The 18,584-nt window shown below is 34.8% G+C and overlaps 1 protein-coding gene across 3 annotated transcripts in view; it reads right to left on the bottom strand.

Moving 5' to 3' along the window:
- The window catches only part of LOC132718298 (tenascin-like), a 47,728-nt gene that overhangs the window by 487 nt on the left and 28,657 nt on the right, over positions 1 to 18,584 (bottom strand). For all 3 annotated transcript variants that reach the window (XM_060701988.1, XM_060701989.1, XM_060701990.1), the window contains 7 exons: positions 10,879 to 11,028; positions 9,151 to 9,312; positions 8,658 to 8,807; positions 6,161 to 6,304; positions 3,302 to 3,493; positions 1,766 to 1,944; positions 412 to 540 (listed from right to left, as the gene is read on the bottom strand). In XM_060701988.1, coding sequence (XP_060557971.1) covers positions 412 to 540; positions 1,766 to 1,944; positions 3,302 to 3,493; positions 6,161 to 6,304; positions 8,658 to 8,807; positions 9,151 to 9,312; positions 10,879 to 11,028 — 1,106 coding nt within the window. The remainder of the gene's footprint in view (positions 1 to 411; positions 541 to 1,765; positions 1,945 to 3,301; positions 3,494 to 6,160; positions 6,305 to 8,657; positions 8,808 to 9,150; positions 9,313 to 10,878; positions 11,029 to 18,584) is intronic.

Here is an 18,584-nt window from a genome sequence, read left to right as displayed (position 1 = left end):
ATGTCAGTTTGAAAGCATTAAAAAACATTCTGGAAAATATGGTATGGGTAGTCCGGTAAAGTTGCTATGTAACTGCGTAGCTTTGTCACTTGGATTCTATTACTTGAACCAACTGTCTCCATAATATTTAAACTTACATTAAAACAACCACTTAATTCCTTACAATTCTCTTCAGATAGCTATTTCTATTTGAGAAAGAAGTTACCAACCCTTAACATCTTAGACGGACTTGTTTAATTCACTTTTTTCTCTTTTATCAATTTAATTACATATAAAAATGAATCTTACATTAAAACAATCGCTTGAAATTTTAAAACTCTTTCTTCATGGAAAATAATTGCAACTTCACATGTAGCCAAGAAGCCAAAAGAAATGTATTAGTCAATTTTTTTAGATAAAGTTGTAAAATACCTTGAAACCATCACTGGTGCAACCTAGAAATATTCCAGACAAACTCCCTATCGATGAGTACTGGCTATGATCAAAGGCAGCAATAGGTGTGTAGTTAGGTATGGCATTTGAACTACATGCAGTCATAACCTGTATTATAAAATAACGATATTATTTGTGTTAGGTATGGCATTTGAACAACATGCAGTCATAACCTGTATTATAAAATAACGATATTATTTGTGTTAGGTATAGCATTTAAACTACATGCAGTCATAACCTGTATAATTAAATAACGATATTGTTTGTGTTAGGTATGGCATTTGAACTACATGCAGACATAACTCGTATAATAAAGTAACGATATTGTTTGAGTTAGGTCTCGCATTTGAATTACGTGGAGACATAACCTGTGTTATCAAAGAACGATATTGTTTGAGTTAGGTATGGCATTTGAACTACATGTAGTCATAACCTGTATTATAAAATAACGATATTGTTTGTGTTAGGTATGGCATTTGAACAAAATGCAGACATAACCTGTATTATAAAATAACGATATTATTTGTGTAAGGTATGGCATTTGAACAACATGCAGTCATAACCTGTATTATAAAATAACGATATTTTTTGTGTTAGGCATGGCATTTGAACTACATGCAGTCATAACCTGTATTATAAAATAACGATATTGTTTGTGTAAGGTATGGCATTTGAACAACATGCTGACATAACCTGTGTTATAAAAAAAACGATATTGTTTGTGTTAGATATGGCATTTGTACTACTTTAGCCAGACATAAACTATACTATCATGTAACAAATGTCGTGTCCGTGTTGCGTAGTAAGATATTATATTTTTGAATTATAACTTAAGATATTATCAAAAATTGGTGAAGTGTCCGTAGTTGAATATGATATTTAACCTGATATAGTAATATATGAGCTGTATGTTCAAATAGAGATACGGTCTCTTTAAGTAGTTATGGTAATCAATATTCTCTTTCATCTAATATATGCTCGTAAATAAATTCTGATTAAAAACTTCCTAGAAACTTGCTGGAAATTGCAAATATTAGGAAATTCGTTTGTTACTTATTTCTCGGACAGTTCTTTTTTACTTGACAATGGTTCTCAGATAGTTTGGCCCAAACTTTTCTGAATTTTTAATAACGTTTAGATATCATTGTAATTAAAATATCTTTGTAATCTTAAAAGTGAACTGTCTGGTGATTTAAAAAAAATGTACACGATTGTGTAACATGTACTTATTTGTTTGAAATGAACACATTCATTATTTTTTTATACATGGCACTTTTATGAATGAAATAAAGAAAGACGCTTATTACCGACATCTAAAATATGAAGAACCTACATTAGTGCCTTGTTTCCAAAGCGCTGAACTTTGTGATACTGAACAGTCCGTGAGAACCAGAGCCTCGTGAGAGGTATGGACTCCTGGAGAACACTCAATCGCATTTTGGTTTGAAACGGAAGTCTGTTGTGCGATTGCGCTGAGGGTGTCCACGTGATTGCATGTAGATACTGTAATTGCTGGTTTGAAAATAAAAGAAAAAATATCATAGATTCATAACATATATATATATATATATATATATATATATATATATATATATATATATATATTAGAACTCTTAAAATAAATTGAATTTACTCTCGCGCTCTGTTAGTGTTAATATATACATATGTAAATTAACTCAAATGAATATCTCAGAATCTTGCAAAACTTACAAAAGTTTGTATGTCATGCCCTATTTACCGTGAAGAACCAAAGTACGCACAAATACCAATGTTTTCTACATCAAAGACGCTTTAAAATTTATAATTGCATAAGGATCTTTAATTAAAATATCATTACTTCAAAAAGAATTTGTAACAGAGTTACCAACGTCCCCTGCCAACGAGGAGATTTAAATGAAGCACAAAAATGTGCTATTTAAAAAGTGAGGTATGGCTCTGGACTGTCATCTTGATTAATTTTAGATATGCATATGCAACAAGAAATTCATTAGAGAAATAGAATGAAATAACTCCTGTGTTTCAACAGAAATACATTTGTATAGTTGTTATCACAATTTCAAAACCGCCAAATGTGACTTATACAAACTCAATATAGTGTACGTATAGTCTGTTACAGGGTTTATTTAGTGTCCGGTCCGTAATTTATTCATCGATCAAGGTATGTGATTCTTTTATTGCATTTATTTGCTTGGTCGTGACTTAGAATCATACCCTGTAACAGATCATGTTAGGCTTTGACCTCCAAGAGTGATCTTGAACTTGGAGTCGGGGGTCCGGGTGTTAAACAATGCATGTTATCTCATTATTGTGATTATTGTGAGCATTTGTGTTAAGTTATTTCAAAACCCGTTAATGTTTCAACTTGCTTGGAATACTTTCTTACGAATGGCAGTCAGCTAAATGTATGTTTACTCGTGATAATTTTGGAAATTTTATTGGCACAAAAAATTTCGACCTCACAATTTAAGGTAATTTTTCACGCTTGATAATTAATTTATCGTAAATGGAGATAGATATTTTAAACGGTTACATGTGTATGTATTATGTTATGTTAGCATGTTTAAGTATGAAAATATGACTTGTATTAAAAAATGCGAGAGGAAAATGTTGTCGTGTCGGGTGAATACGCTTTGTCGAGTTACATACCTGGAACATATGTTTATATAGTAAACGGGTGCTGGATAGTAATTTTGTTCAAGTTTGATAAAGGGGTGATTATTTTATGATAATTTGACCATTATTGGCGTGGCAAATGTGCCGAACGCCTGTGATAACAACGCTAACAAATTGTAAACCTTATCCTTTTAAAAGATTTAAAAGATAGAAATAAAAATCCTATGGCTGAAAAATTCTAGCGTTTTATACGAACCAGTAGTTTGATGTGGAGTGTTTGTTGTAGATATATGAACCACGGACAAAGTAGGTAGAGCAGGAGATGTTGCTGATGCAGGTGGTAATGTCGTTTGCTTTGTCGTCGTTGTTGGGGTTGCTGTTGTTGTTTTTATTGTTGTTGTCGTCGGTGAAGTTGTTGATGTCGTTGTGGATGGACTCTGACTACTAGCTATTTGATTTAAATATATGTTGTGAAATGTCAGGTTTCAATTCTACAATTTGCATGCGAAAACTAGAAACCAGAGCTATTGTCCCAATCATAAAACAAGAAGAACCACTGTCAAATTTCTCTTAAACATTTTTTTCTTAAATACGTTTATTTCAAAATCATTAAAATAGACACACGATATACAAAACTTTTCACGAAGAATATGCGTTGTTATCAATTTTCCTGAACAGATTTTCCAAGAACTCTTACCCATCAATACGAAACTATAAATTTTGTAATTTGGCAAGACAGTGAATAATGGTGATTTGATACAGAAAGTACATCAAATCTTGACGATTTATTTCAAGACATGTACATACGCGGATGCTAGTCCTTACTGTCGCACAATAACATTTAAAAGGTTTACAAGAAAAAAAAAGGAAATATTCCATATTAACAAAAGATCAAATATCATGCGTGTATCAATCTACTTACATGTATATTATTTAGTTTACATACTAATTTTCAACAGATATTTTTACATTTAAAAACATAAAATGATTGTGACGATCTTTGTATAAGTTTACATTTTTTACGTTTTCCTGTGACAAATTATTCAAATTCATTCTTAAAACAATAGCCAACCTTAGAAGTGTCTTACTCAAAAAAATATGATAAAGAAGATTTAAAACTATGGAATATAAAAATATGAAAACCGATGCATAGAGACGTATTTTTCTATCACCAAATATGTCATGAAATTGCTACGCGGAAACGACTTATATTGTTAAACTTAACAATTTCTGTAAATGGTTTTATGTTTTAACAAGAGCAACCACCAATGGGGGCCACACTCGACTTTTTATATTTTTTTAAGTAAAACAAATTGGAAAAAGAATATTGTAGTAAAGAACACTCTAAGAAAACAACATAACTGTCTTGAACAAAATATAACATATGATCATATTTGACCTTCACGGTCAAGGTCATTAAATGATCAAGGTCAGATCTGCATTAATCGTCATGTCTGTTTTGCTGTAAGTGGTTTTTGCTTTGTTTATTTTTTTTTTTTGTTCCAGAATAAAACATTTAAACAAAATTATAACAAATAGATTTTAAATTTCATAATAATTCAAGAAAATTTCAATAATTCGAACTTGACGGTAAAGGTCATCTTAAGATAATTCAACATGTTGGTTTGTCATATGTCTTTTGTCCAAGTTTGAGTCAAATTTGTAAATAAATAACAAAATTTAACAATTTAAGCATTTTTTGCTTGACAGCCAATGTCAATGAAAGGTTAAAATAATTCAACCTGTCTATTTTGTCATGTGTGTTTTCTGTACATGTATAATTCAAATCTGTCTTGTTATATGTGTTCTTTTTCCAAGTATTGATTAAATTCATCAATGAAAAACAAAGATATGGCAATTGTATTGAGATCTTCACTAATTTGACGAACAGTGTCAAGGTAAATTTAAGGTCAAATTTACGCTCCATTAAATATTCTTTGATGTCTTACCCAAGAATTGTTGTACCCAATTATATGACAATATATTCGTTACGTTCAAAGTTAAAGCCAAGTTTAGCAGTAAATATGAAATTACAATAATTTGACTTGAAGGTCAAGGTCATTTATGAGTCAAGTTCAAACTGAGTTAGATTATCCTTAAAACATTTTCCTTAAGATAGTTTTCCTTAAGCAGGAAGACAATTCACTCATGAATAATAATGTTATAGCCAATTATAGTAAAAATCAAGCAAAATTCACTAATTTCACCATCACGGTCAAGATTATTGATGAGTTAAGGCAAATTCAATTTGGTTTACGGAAAGGTCTTGTTTAAAGGATTGTCACCTACTATAACAAAGTTATAGCCAATTAAAGCTAAATCAATCAAGTCTCCTTAAAGGTCTTGTCCAAATGGTTGTTGTGTACGAGTATGAAGGCCATCTATTGAGTTGACAAATCATAAAGTTTCGGATGGCAATAGCAACGACAACGTCAACGACACAATGACTGTAACAATAGCTCTTCTTTTTTTCGAAAAGTCGAGCTGAAATGTATGTTAGACACTGTTTCAATTTGCCTTGACTTTGCAGTTTTATTTTGCTTCATACACCATAGCTCATACAAACTTTTAACTGCTCACAGATAAAAGATCAAAGTTTTTTCTCCCATGCATAAGAAACAGTTTTTTTAAAATGGAGATCAGTTAATTGTATTCAGATAGTCTTTTCTTTCTTTGCTGTTTTTATTACAAAGTAACAATTAAAATTTGTACAAAAAACACTCTTGAAGATTACGATATGACAGGATATTTTTTAAATTTAGGAAAATAATTTTCGTCAGAAGCGATGTCTTCAGTAGTTTTCAAAAAATGTTCTTTTTCCCGAGTTTTACTTTTTTCCTGTCACCCCGAAGCCATTTACTTGTGACACGGGGTCACGCAATGTTTAAAAGTCTTTGAATATGCTTAAATTTCAAAACGCTATGAAATAAATTTACGTTTAGACTGTTGGTAGCGACTGAATTTACCCATGCGACCAGTGCACACCAACCGTGTGATCATGGTCTACACTTTTCACTATTCAGTTAGTACGAAATTTACCCTGATTACATCGAAAAACGGACAAGTCCTTTAAAGTCGTTAAGCTGTATGAGGATTAAGGTCTATTTCCACATACTTGTTATTTTATTGTCGCAATGGTCACCGTCCCAGCCGTGGTGACATTTGCAACGATGATGCCATTGATGACCATTTGTGTCTTCAAAATATGTACAGTCTCCATTCACGCAATAAGTATTATGACAATGAGTAGTATGAGTCACTGAAAATATAAGAGTATCAGAAATTCAAAAAACGTTATGTATCAGGCTTATTATTCAAAAATGCTTTGTACATAATTTTTGAATGTCTAATCTATTACAAAACAACTTTCAACATATTCACCATACATGACCTTTATAGAAAAGTGGTCGTTATTTGAAGTTTACTCTATTATATTTTATCAAGGTTTGTCAAAAAGAATGTCTTTATTCAAAGGGTGGTATTTATAAAGATAACACGTTAGCTAACGAATAATAAATCTTATAGTAAATCATGAATGATCTTGAAAGGCAAACATTTTCCTGGCAATATTCACAATCCAGGTCAAAATGTTTTGTCTTAGCAACCATATGCGTTTATACGTTTCTTTGAATATGAATGAATTACTTAAGAATACATGTATAATGAACTTCGTTTAGGTTTGTCTCTTAAAAACGAACTATGTCCAGAGCCATTTAAGGACATTCCTTTCCCGGTGGTCACTATGTTTTTCCCATTTCGCACCGTAAAATGTCTATTATGCCTCAAAAGCTATCATTTTTATTTCTCCAAAACAATTTTTATTTTTAGTACCTTCTAAAAGTTTTAAAAAGAACTTATTTGCCTACAGATGAACTATCTTTTAATTTTCATGCTCTGTTGGCAATTTGTATAATTATATTGAATTGGTATTTTGTATGGAAGTCAAAATACATGTTCTAATTTTTTTTTTTTTTTTTTTTTTTTTTGCTACCTTTTGTGTCACATTACTGCATATACAGCGCTACTTTCTTTAGCTGTTAAACATCTAACATTGCTCTAAATCTATCATTAAAACATTATTAATTAAGAAATATGTGTTTCTAATTTCTTAAGTATGAAACAAATATGAATTTCTGAAGTTAAATGTGTCTGTAAGAGACGGAGAAATGAAGCCATGAACGAGCATTCATCTTATGGGGACGGCTGTCGCTCAGTGCCCAGAGATACTCAACACTTGCTATTTCTCTCTGTATAGCTATACTAATTCACCAGTTTGTTCATAAGACAGATTTTTCATTAGCTAATGTAAATAGTTTAGAGATACTCAACACTTGCTTTTTCTCTCTGTTTGGCTATACTAATTCACCGGTTTGTTCATATAACCGATTTTCCATTAGCTAATGTAAATAGTTTAATAAAAGTTCAAGGTAAATCTGTTTTGCAAACCTGATAAGACGAATTAGACGTTAATTTCACCTAAACGCTGTGAAAGTCATACATTGTAAAGGTTAAACACTGTAAAGGTCAAACACTGTCAAGGTCAAACACTGTAAAGGTCATACACTGTGTAGGTCATATACTGTAAAGGTCAAACACTGTACAGGGCATACACTGTTAAGGTCATACACTGCATAGGTCATACACTGTAAGGGCCATACACTGTGTAGGTCATACACTGTAAAAGTCAAACACTGTAAAGGCCATACACTGTGTAGGTCATACACTGTAAAGGTCAAACACTGTACAGGGCATACACTGTTAAGGTCAAACACTGTAAAGGTCAAACACCGTAAAGGTCAAACACTGTAAAAGTCAAATACTGTAAAGGCCATACACTGTAAAGGTCATACACTGTATAGGTCATACACTGTAAAGGTCAAACACTGTACAGGGCATACACTGTTAAGGTCAAACACTGTAAAGGTCATACACTGCATAGGTCATACACTGTTAAGGCCATACACTGTACAGGTCATACACTGTAAAGGTCATATACTGTAAAGGTCAAACACTGTAAAGGTCAAGCACCGTAAAGGTCAAACACTGTAAAAGTCAACACTGTAAAGGCCATACACTGTAAAAGTCATACACTGTAAAGGCCATACACTGTAAAGGTCATACACTGCATAGGTCATACACTGTAAAGGTCATACACTGTAAAGGTCAAACACTGTAAAAGTCAAACACTGTAAAGGCCATACACTGTAAAAGTCATACACTGTAAAGGTCATACACTGTAAAGGTCATACACTGTAAAGGCCATACACTGCATAGGTCATACACTGTACAGGTCATACACTGTAAAGGTCAAACACTGTACAGGTCATACACTGTTAAGGCGATACACTGTAAAGCTCATGCACTGTAAAGTTCATATACTGTAAAGGTCATACACTGTTAAGATCATACAATGTACAGGTCATACACTGTAAAGATCAAACATTGTAAAGGTCATACTCTGTAAAGGTCAAATACTGTAAAGTTCATGGTGCATTAATTTAGACACGAGCTGGCACTGGACCTTTACAGTGTCGGGATGATTTAAAATCCAACAAAACAAAAAACAGATAAAATTTAAGAAAATTGATAGATAAATTTTTTGTATCTCGTACCAATGTATTTAACTGTACAGAATTCCTCGTGCCATCCAGAATCACATTTACAACTCCAGTACACATTTCCATGATGTGATTGGTGTCTTGTACACGTTCCATGTTCACCACAGTTATTATGACAATGGTCTTGTTGTCCTGAACCTGGGGCTGATTACAGAAACAAAAATAGAAATTTAATACAGTACATTATATATTTAAACAAAAAAAAACCAAAAATACCAGACTCAAAATAGAATATCATGTCATATAGATGTTTTCTTTTTCGCAAAATGAGATTGGATGATAATTTATCTCTATGCAATATCCACGGAGTACTACGAAAAGATATAAATTTTGAAAGGTCACTGCAGCTGTACGGCGACCGATGAGAACCTAAATGTGCTTCCCTAGTCGTCCTTGCAAATTTATGTATTTCTGGATGGACCAACACTAAATCCTTAAAAGTTCGCTTATTAGATAAAATACAAATACAGTTGCTATATAAACTTACGATGTTGACATTTATCACCGGTCCAATGATCACGACAATGGCATCCCGAATGAGTCCAATAACCATGGTAATTGCACACTTGGTCATTATGATTATTTTGAACCATCATGGTATCTGGTTTTGATGTTGTAGTAGTTGTTGTTGTTGTTGTTGTTGTTGGAACTATTTAAAGTGTAGAAATTAAGCTTGTTTGTTTTTGTTTGGTTTTTTTTTGTTGTTTTTGTGTGTATTTTCTCACTTTAGAATAGCATGATTGACAGAAGAAAAAGTGTCTTAAGACTCTATGGATATTTGACTGTAAATTTTAACAAAACTGTTACATGAACACAAAACCCAATAAATCTGCAATAACAAAAAGATCAAATTAGTAGCGTAATAATTCTTACAGAGGCACAACCCTACATATTACTTATTAAGTGAAAATCGCACAACACATGTGTTTGTTTGGATCTGAGTTTACAGTATTGACAGACACATAGGAGGACCATGATGTTGCTGCATCGTGTACCTGAATATAAAAACATGTTTCAAAAAAAAAATAAGTTACTTCTTTAATTCAAACGGCACTTCTGTAGTGATTAATCGTTACAAATTAGAAAACTAAAATGTTAAGTAATTGTTTGATTAAGTCTGATTGCAACTTTAAATATAGCAGTAAATCAAAATGAAAATGCATCATAACAGCACTGTATTGGTCACCAGAATAAAGTGTGATCAGTGTTTGTTTTTTTTTGTTTGTTTTTTTTTGTTTTTTTGTTTGCAAAACAGTAAACATCGATTATAACGAATTTCCGGTTATTAGGATCAATTACTTTTGGTCTGCATTTTGATCATCGTTTACAATATAAAAATAAATGGTTTGGGGAGCATGGTTATTAGAAATCATTGCTTATAATGATACTTTCTATTGGACCAAAGTTGTCGTACTAAGGTAATAATAATGTGATAATCGTTCTAAACGTGTGAGTGTGAGCTTTGCGGTGACCTCCAAATGGTCAACTAGGATAGTTTCAGAGAAAAAGAGCAGTAACAATTTGTTCATTCATTAAAAAGAACAAGTTTTAGCTAGAGTAACTTATTAGCGGGACCGAAAGAAAGAATTTTAGGGACTATAATCGTTGACAATTGACATCGCAGCATTCATTCTCCGATGCAAAAATTTTACTTTGAAACAATGGTTCTAGTAAGCTTAACAATAGTGATAAAGTTTTATAACGTATGTTTAATCTAGTAAAACTGAAAACAGTATTTTGCTTCAAAGTAAACAATTCTTTATATCTGATGTAACACGGACTATTTTTCGAAAAATATGTGTTTTAAAATGTCCCCCAGCTTTCTTATTTTCATCCGTATTTTTTCTGTAAAGGTTTTTTCTCCTTAAGTTAACAATGAAAATTGCATCATGTCATGTAAGTCTCGTTTTCATTCTATTCAGTGCGTTGGTAATCTTTCTGTTCATAGTTTTTTTTAACTTTTCTTATACTTTAACATTTTCTCTTTAGCTTAACACTGTACATCATTCTATAAGGTAATATTATTGCAATGGCTATTTAAGCATTTAATTTAAGCATTTTCTTTGCTCGATGAAGACATTGGATGCCCCATGGTGAATTATTTCAGGCACAAGCGGGAACTGGATCTTTACATCGTGGGGATGACTTAAAATCCAACAAACCAAAATCAAATAAAATTATAATAAATTCATAGGTAAGTATTTATATCTCTTACCAATGTTTTGATATCCACAGTGACCCCCGTGCCATCCATTATCACATTTGCAGCTCCAGTAATCACGTCCTTGTTGTGAATGATGCATTGTACACGTACCATGTTTACCACAGTGATTATTGCAAGGATCTAGTTGTCCTGAGCTTTGGACTGATTTACAGTAAAAAAAAAATAGAACAATTCAAACTCAATACAACAATGCAGTATGGATTTTAAAAAAATACACACACAAAATACCACTCTCAAAAAATATCATTTTATGTAAGACGCCGCGATTCAGTCTTAAACAGACGTTGGAAAATATATTTAAAAAAATTCAGCCACTGTAATCGCTTAAAGGTAGCAAAAAAATCGTGATGCTAGAAATAATTATGTTGTCAAGGGTAAGATGTTTATTACAAAATACTGGTTAAAAGAAGTTTGAATGTTTCCTTCTTCAGTAGATATAAATACGTTTACTGTATTTTTTCTTATAAGAATGAATATAATTGGAGACAACACAATCCTTCAAATTTTGTATGTGAGAAGTTAGCAGTTAACAGTGAGCTAAGCAAAAAGGCATTACGATTTATATAGGGAAATCAATGATCTGCTGTTATGCTCAGCTGGGTAAACAATCTAGCAGAGCATTCCAAAATGAAGTGTAGAAATTTTTTGCTGGTATGCTCAGCTGGGTAAGCAATTTAGCAGGCCATTACTAAATATAGTGTAAAAATGCTCAGCTGGTATGCTCAGCTGGCTAGGCAATCTAGCAGGGCATTCCTAAATATAGTGTAAAAATACCCTGCTGTTATACTCAGCTGGCTAAGCAATCTAGCGGGACATTCCCAAATATAATGTAAAAATGCTCTGCTGGTTTGCTCAGCTGGCTAAGCAATCTAGCAGGGCATTCCTAAATATAGTGTAAAAAAATACTCTGCTGTTATACTCAGCTGGCTAAGCAATCTAGCGGGGCATTCCAAAATATAGTGTAAAAAGCTCTGCTGTTATGCTCAGCTGGCTAAGCAATCTAGTGGGGCATTCCAAAATATAGTGTAAAAATGCTCTGCTGTTATGCTCAGCTGGCAAAGCAATCTAGCGGGGCATTCCCAAATATAGTGTAAAAATGCTCTGCTGGTATGCTCAGCTGGCTAGGCAATCTAGCAGGGCATTCCTAAATATAGTGTAAAAAAAACTCTGCTGTTTTACTCAGCTGGCTGAGCAATCTAGCGGGGCATTCCAAAATATAGTGTAAAAAGCTCTGCTGTTATGCTCAGCTGGCTAAGCAATCTAGTGGGGCATTCCAAAATATAGTGTAAAAATGCTCTGCTGTTATGCTCAGCTGGCTAAGCAATCTAGCGGGACATTCCAATATTTAGTGTAAAAAATGCTCTGTTGTTATGCTCAGCTTGGTAAGCAATCTAGCGGGGCATTCCAAAATATAGTGTAAACATGATCTGCTGGTATGCACAGCTGGCTAGGCAATCTAGCAGGGCATTCCTAAATATAGTGTAAAAATGCTTAGCTGTTATGCTCAGCTGGCTAAGCAATCTAGCGGGACATTCAAAATGAAGTGGTAAAATGCTCTGCTGAATTGCTCAGCTGGCTAGGCAATCTAGAAGGGCATTCCTAAATATAGTGTTAAAAATGCTCAGCTGGCTAGGCAATCCAGCAGAGCATTCCTAAATATAGTGTAAAAATGCTATGCTAGCAAGCTCAGCTGGCTAAGCAATCTAGCAGAGCGTTCCAAAATATAGTGCGAAAAATGCTCTGCTGGTATGCTCAGCTAGCTAAGCAATCTAGCAGGGCATTCCTAAATATAGTGTTAAAAATGCTCAGCTGGCTAGGCAATCCAGCAAAGCATTCTGAAAATTAGTGTAAAAATGTTCTGCTGGAATGCTGAGCTGTCTAGGCAAACTAGCAGGGCATTCTTAAATAAAGTATAAATGTCGTTGGTCTGCATCTGATTATTTGGCACTCGTAGACTTTCTAAAATATTTAGTGCCAATGCAGATAATGACATTTTCTACTTCTACGGGACCCTTTAGTCTCTTTTTCTGATTCTGGGACGATCGCAGACTTTCAGGAATTTTTGGTGTTAATGCAGATAATGACATTTGTGAATTTTTAGGACCATCCAGAGTCCATTTCGTTGGTCTGCGAATGTTTCTGGAACACTCGCAGACTTTCAGAAATGTTCGGTGCCAATGGAGATAATGACATTTTTACTTCAAAAGGACCCTCCCGAGTCTATTTCGTTGGTCTGCGACTGATTCTGAGTCGCTCGCAGACTTTCAGGAATGTTTGATGTCAAGGCAGATAATGACATTTTTTACTTCTAGGGACCATCCAGGGTCCATTTTTTTGGTCTGCGACTTAATCTTTGACAGTCACAGACTTTCAGGAATTGTTGGTGCCAATAGAGATAATTACAATTTATGACATTTTTGACCATCCAGAGTCTATTTCGTTGGTCTGCGACTGATTATTTGGCACTCGCAGACTTTCAGGAATTTTTGGTGCTAATGCAGATAATGACATTTTAGGGGTAAAAATGCTCTGCTTATGACTAAGGGGTCCTTAAAAGTAAAAAAGTCATGATCTGCAATGGCACTAAACATCCTGAAAGTCTGCGAGTCGCAAGGAATCAGTCGCAGACCCAAGAAATGTACTCTGGCGGTTCCCTAAAAGTCAAAAATGTCATTATCTCCATTGGCATCAAAATTCCTGAAAGTCTGCAAGTGTCCCAAAATCAGTCGCAGACCAGCGAAATGAACTGGTTGGTCGCTAGAAGTCAAAAATGTCTTTATCTTCATTGGCACCAGAGATTCCTGAAAGTCTGCGAATGTCCCAGAATCAGTCGCAGACCATAAAAATGGACTCTGGCGGGTCCCTAGAAGTAAAAATTGCCATCATCTCTATTGGCACCAAACTTTCCTGAAAGTCTGCGAGTGTCCAACAATACGCTGCAGGCTAATGAAATGGGCTCTTAAATGTCCCTAGAAGTCAAAAATATGATTATTTCCATTGGCACCAACCATTCCTGAAAGTCTGCGAGTGTCCAAGAATCAGTCGCAGATGACCAAAATGGACTCTTGAGGGTCCTTAGAAGTCTTAATTGTCAATATCAGCATTGGCACCAAAATTCCTGAAAGTCTGCGAGTGTCCTTCAAAAAGTCGCAGGACAATGAAATAGTCTCTTACAGGTCCTTAGAAGTCAAAAATATCATTATTTCTATTGGCACCGAAAATACCTGAAAGTCTGCGAGTGCCTCAGGATTGCCTAGAACTCGAAAATGTCAATAAAACTTTGGCAACAATAAATCCTGGAACTCAGAATTAGTCTGCCAACTGAGCATTCCACCAGAGCATTTTTAACTATATTTCGGAATGCCCTGCTAGATTGCCTAGCCAGCTTAGCATTTCACCAGAGCATTTTTACACCATATTTAGTAATGCCCTGCTAGATTGCCTAGCCAGCTGAGCATTCCACCAGAGCATTTTTTCACTATATTAAGGAATGCTCTGCTGTAGTGCCTAGCCAGCTGAGCATTCCAGCAGAGCATTTTTAAACTATATCTAGTAATGCTCTGCTAGATTGCCTAGCCAGCTGAGCATTCCACCAGAGCATTTTTTCACTGTATTAAGGAATGCTCTGCTATAGTGCCTAGCCAGCTGAGCATTCCTGCAGAGCATTTTAACACTTTATTTAGTAATGCCCTGCTAGATTGCCTAGCCAGCTTAGCATTCCAGCAGAGCATTTTTACACTATATTTCGTAATGCTCTGCTAGATTGCCTAGCAGCTTAGCATTCCAGCAGAGCATTTTTACACTATATTTAGCAATGCCCTGCTAGATTGCCTAGCCAGCTTAGCATTCAAGCAGAGCATTTTTACACTATATTTAGTAATGCCCTGCTAGATTGCCTAGCCAGCTTAGCATTCCAGAAAAGCATTTGTTCACTATATTTAGTAATGCTCTGCTAGATTGCCTAGCCAGCTTAGCATTCCAGCAGAGCATTTTTACACTGTATTTAGTAATGCTCTGCTAGATTGCCTAGCCAGCTTAGCATTCCAGCAGAGCATTTTTTCACTATATTTAGGAATGCTCTGCTAGATTGCCTAGCCAGCTTAGCATTCCAGCAGAGCATTTTTACACTATATTTAGTAATACCCTGCTAGATTGCCTAGCCAGCTTAGCATTCCAGAATAGCATTTGTAAACTATATTTAGTAATGTCCTGCTAGATTGCCTAGCCAGCTTAGCATTCCAGAATAGCATTTGTACACTATATTTAGTAATGTCCTGCTAGATTGCCTAGCCAGCTTAGCATTCCAGCAGAGCATTTTAACACTATATTTAGTAATGCACTGCTAGATTGCCTAGCCAGCTGAGCGTTCCAGCAGAGCATTTTTTCACTAAAGCTAGGAATGCTCTGCTAGATTGCCAAGACAGCTGAGTATTGCAGCAGAGCATTTTTACACTATATTTAGGAATGCCCTGCTAGATGCCCAATACAGCTGAGCATTACAGCAGATCATTACCTTCCCTATATAAATTGAAATGCCTTTTTGCTTAGCTCACTGTTCACTGCTAACTTCTCACATACTCAAATTTTTACTTTTATAATATATAGAAATAAAACTTAATTTTAAAAAATCGGAATATTTAACCAAGACAAATGTCCAGGTTCAAGATATACTCTTCTACCAAATTACGTTTGTCATCTCATAAATTCTTTTACTGAAACTACATTGATAGAAACAGTAGGAAATAGAATCTATGTCAGTGTCATGATATTGCAGATCAATTGAACTTTGAATCACTTTGTTAAACTTATATTTTATTGCATTCCAAGATATTATACGCCCACGTACTAGTATGTTAAAATTTCCTGAATTATTACAATCTATAAATGCAAATATTTTGAATACATTAGCAAAATATTGTAAAAAGGCATTTGATTTTTTACATAAAATTGACTCATAAATTTGACTTTATTGATGTAAGGTCTTGTTTATTATAATGTCACCCCTACTGAAAGGGTTAGCCATTTCGGACATATGAGATACATTTTGCTTGTATACCATGTACCTCCCAACTCCTACCACTGTACAAGGTGTCAGGTGGATAGATAGAAATCGGTAAACTTTCTTTATTTATCTATAAACAAAATCCCATGGCCCTTAAGGGTATAAGAGTGAACAAACAAACAATACAACACAATAATACAAACATGGGCTGGCTTATCATTTTAACTAACTTGAGGCTCACGAAGTGGTCATTTCGGAACGAGTCCCACGCGAAACATTCATCCTTAAGTTAACGCTCCCCGTGGGGGCTCGAACCTTCGACCTCCCGATCCGAAGGCGGACACCTTAACCACTAGGCAAGCGGCTGATGTATGTAAGCAAATCTATGTATGAATCTACTACTACTACTACCACCACCACCACCACCAAAGGGTGTGATCCCCGGAAGATGCGTTGGTAATTTATCGCGGAGGAAGATATTCTAGTACTGGTGTTTGTTTGTTTGTTTGTTTCATTTTACGCCTTTTTCAGACAGTATTTCAGTCATATAGGCGGGTAGTTTCCTAACCATCGTTCCCGGAGAGTTACACCATTACTAAACTACCTTCCTCCGCGCTAAACTACCAAAGCATCTCCCGGGGATCGAACCCACGCCAGAGAGGTGTATATCATTTATTTTAAAATTGGTTTGATGAAATAACATAAATTGGTCCCTTTTAGAAAAAGTATCCCGAATGTGCCAAGAAAAAAATCCGTTTCTCCGGTATATAATTATTCAAAACATTCTTAAAGAAATGAAGTGTAAAACAAACTTTCATTTTTTTTTTAAAAAATGAAGTGTAAAACAAAATTTCATTATGATACTATATTCAATATATATATATTAATAAATTCTATTTTGTTAAATAATTGTTATAACTATTAATTGTGTCGTTTATGTAAGAAAATCCCCAAATATTTTCGAATTAAATAAATCTTCTACATCAGCAAAAATACCTCTCGTATGCTTCTTTTTAAAGAAGCAAGCTTGTATTAAAATCATATTTCCGCTAACGATAATCTGTACGGGGACCTCATAACCGTATACTTGAGTTACGAATTGTCATGTTTGTTTGTTTGTTTTGGGTTTTACGTCACATCGACACAGTATAGGTCATTTGGCGACGTTCCAGCTTTACTGGTGGAGGAAGAGCTAAGGTGCTCTTCCTTGCATTATTTCAGGCACGAACGAATTGTCATGTACACCTTGCACGATAGGCACGTGGAAAAACATACCCATGAAAATTTTGTGTTTTATGGCCATGAGCTTTCACTTAAACGGGTACAAGCAGCAAGACTTCTGGACAGTTAATGATTGTACCCCGGTCCTCTTCACTGATGACTCACGGTTTTGTGTGGACTTCACGGACAGACGGGCTAGGGTTTGGAGAAGTCCAAATGAATGCTTAGCTCCAGCATGCGTTGTAGAACACGATCGTTTTGACGAGGGTTCAGTCATGGTGTGGGCGGGAATAAGCGCTCAGAGGAAAACGGACCTACACATCATTGAAAATGGTACGGTGACGGCAGTAAGGCACATGAATGAAATCTTAGACGTCCATGTACGCACGTACGCTGGCGCAGTCGGCCTGATTTCAATCTTATGGATGACAACGCCCGTTCCGTTCACACAGAGTCCACATCACAAACCGATATCTTGAGGAGGCAACTATAGTTCGCATGGATTGGCCAGCGAGATGACCGGTATTGAATCCAATTGAGCATGCTTGGGAACTTGTATGCTGTAGAAAGCCATTTCTCCGCGCCACGTCCAACCAACAACAGTTCAGGAGCTAAGACATGCAATCATAGAGGAATGGCCCCAGATTTCTCATTATAAGGTCCACAGGCTCATCAGCAGCATGTGGTGACGATGCCAGGCCGTAATTAATGCCCGCGGACACCATACTCGGTATTAAACACCCTACGCCAACTATTCCTGTTTTGCAAGATTTTTTATTCCACTATGTGATCTCCAAAATGTTGATTTTTGTCTAGCACACTCTTTCCGCAACAGGCACACGTCAAGAAACACTTCCATTGTCATTATTTTCATAAAAGTCAATTCCTAACTAATTATATTTAATTCCTTTAAATCAATTTTCACCATTATTGTAAACACACAAAAGTAACGCACTGTAGAAAAAGTATTCCTTAGCAAATTTTGAATACTATATAACTTAAAGTTGCCATAGAAACTTACGATATTCACATCTATTCCCCGACCAATGGTCGTCACAAAGGCATCCCGACTGAGTCCAATATCCATGGAAATTGCACTCTTGGTCATAATTAAAAACCGCCAAGGTGTCTGGTTTTGCTGTTGTTGTTGTTGTTGTTGTTGGAGTTGTTGGAGTTATTTCAAGTGATGGGTTTAAGCATAAGAAAGAGTATTACAAAAACTCTTTAGTGACAATTTGTTCATTTATTCAAAGGAACAATTTTTAGCTCAGGTTAATTTTTGACTTTACTTTGAAACTTTGGTTCTAGTGAGCTGCACAGAAGTGAATTAAATCTTATGAATAATGTTTAATCTACGTAAAACTGAAAACGGTATTTTGCTTAAAGATTACTATGCTTACTTGGTAAAAAATTCTTTAATTGCAGATTTTTTTCAGTTAATTCCTCTTGTAATCAAATCAAATTTTAATTCCCG

Source organism: Ruditapes philippinarum, unplaced genomic scaffold (assembly GCF_026571515.1).
Source record: "Ruditapes philippinarum isolate M1 unplaced genomic scaffold, ASM2657151v2 ctg1573_1_1_1_1, whole genome shotgun sequence".
NCBI classification, from domain to species: Eukaryota; Metazoa; Mollusca; class Bivalvia; order Venerida; family Veneridae; genus Ruditapes; species Ruditapes philippinarum.
This window is presented reverse-complemented; position numbering and strand designations above follow the sequence as displayed.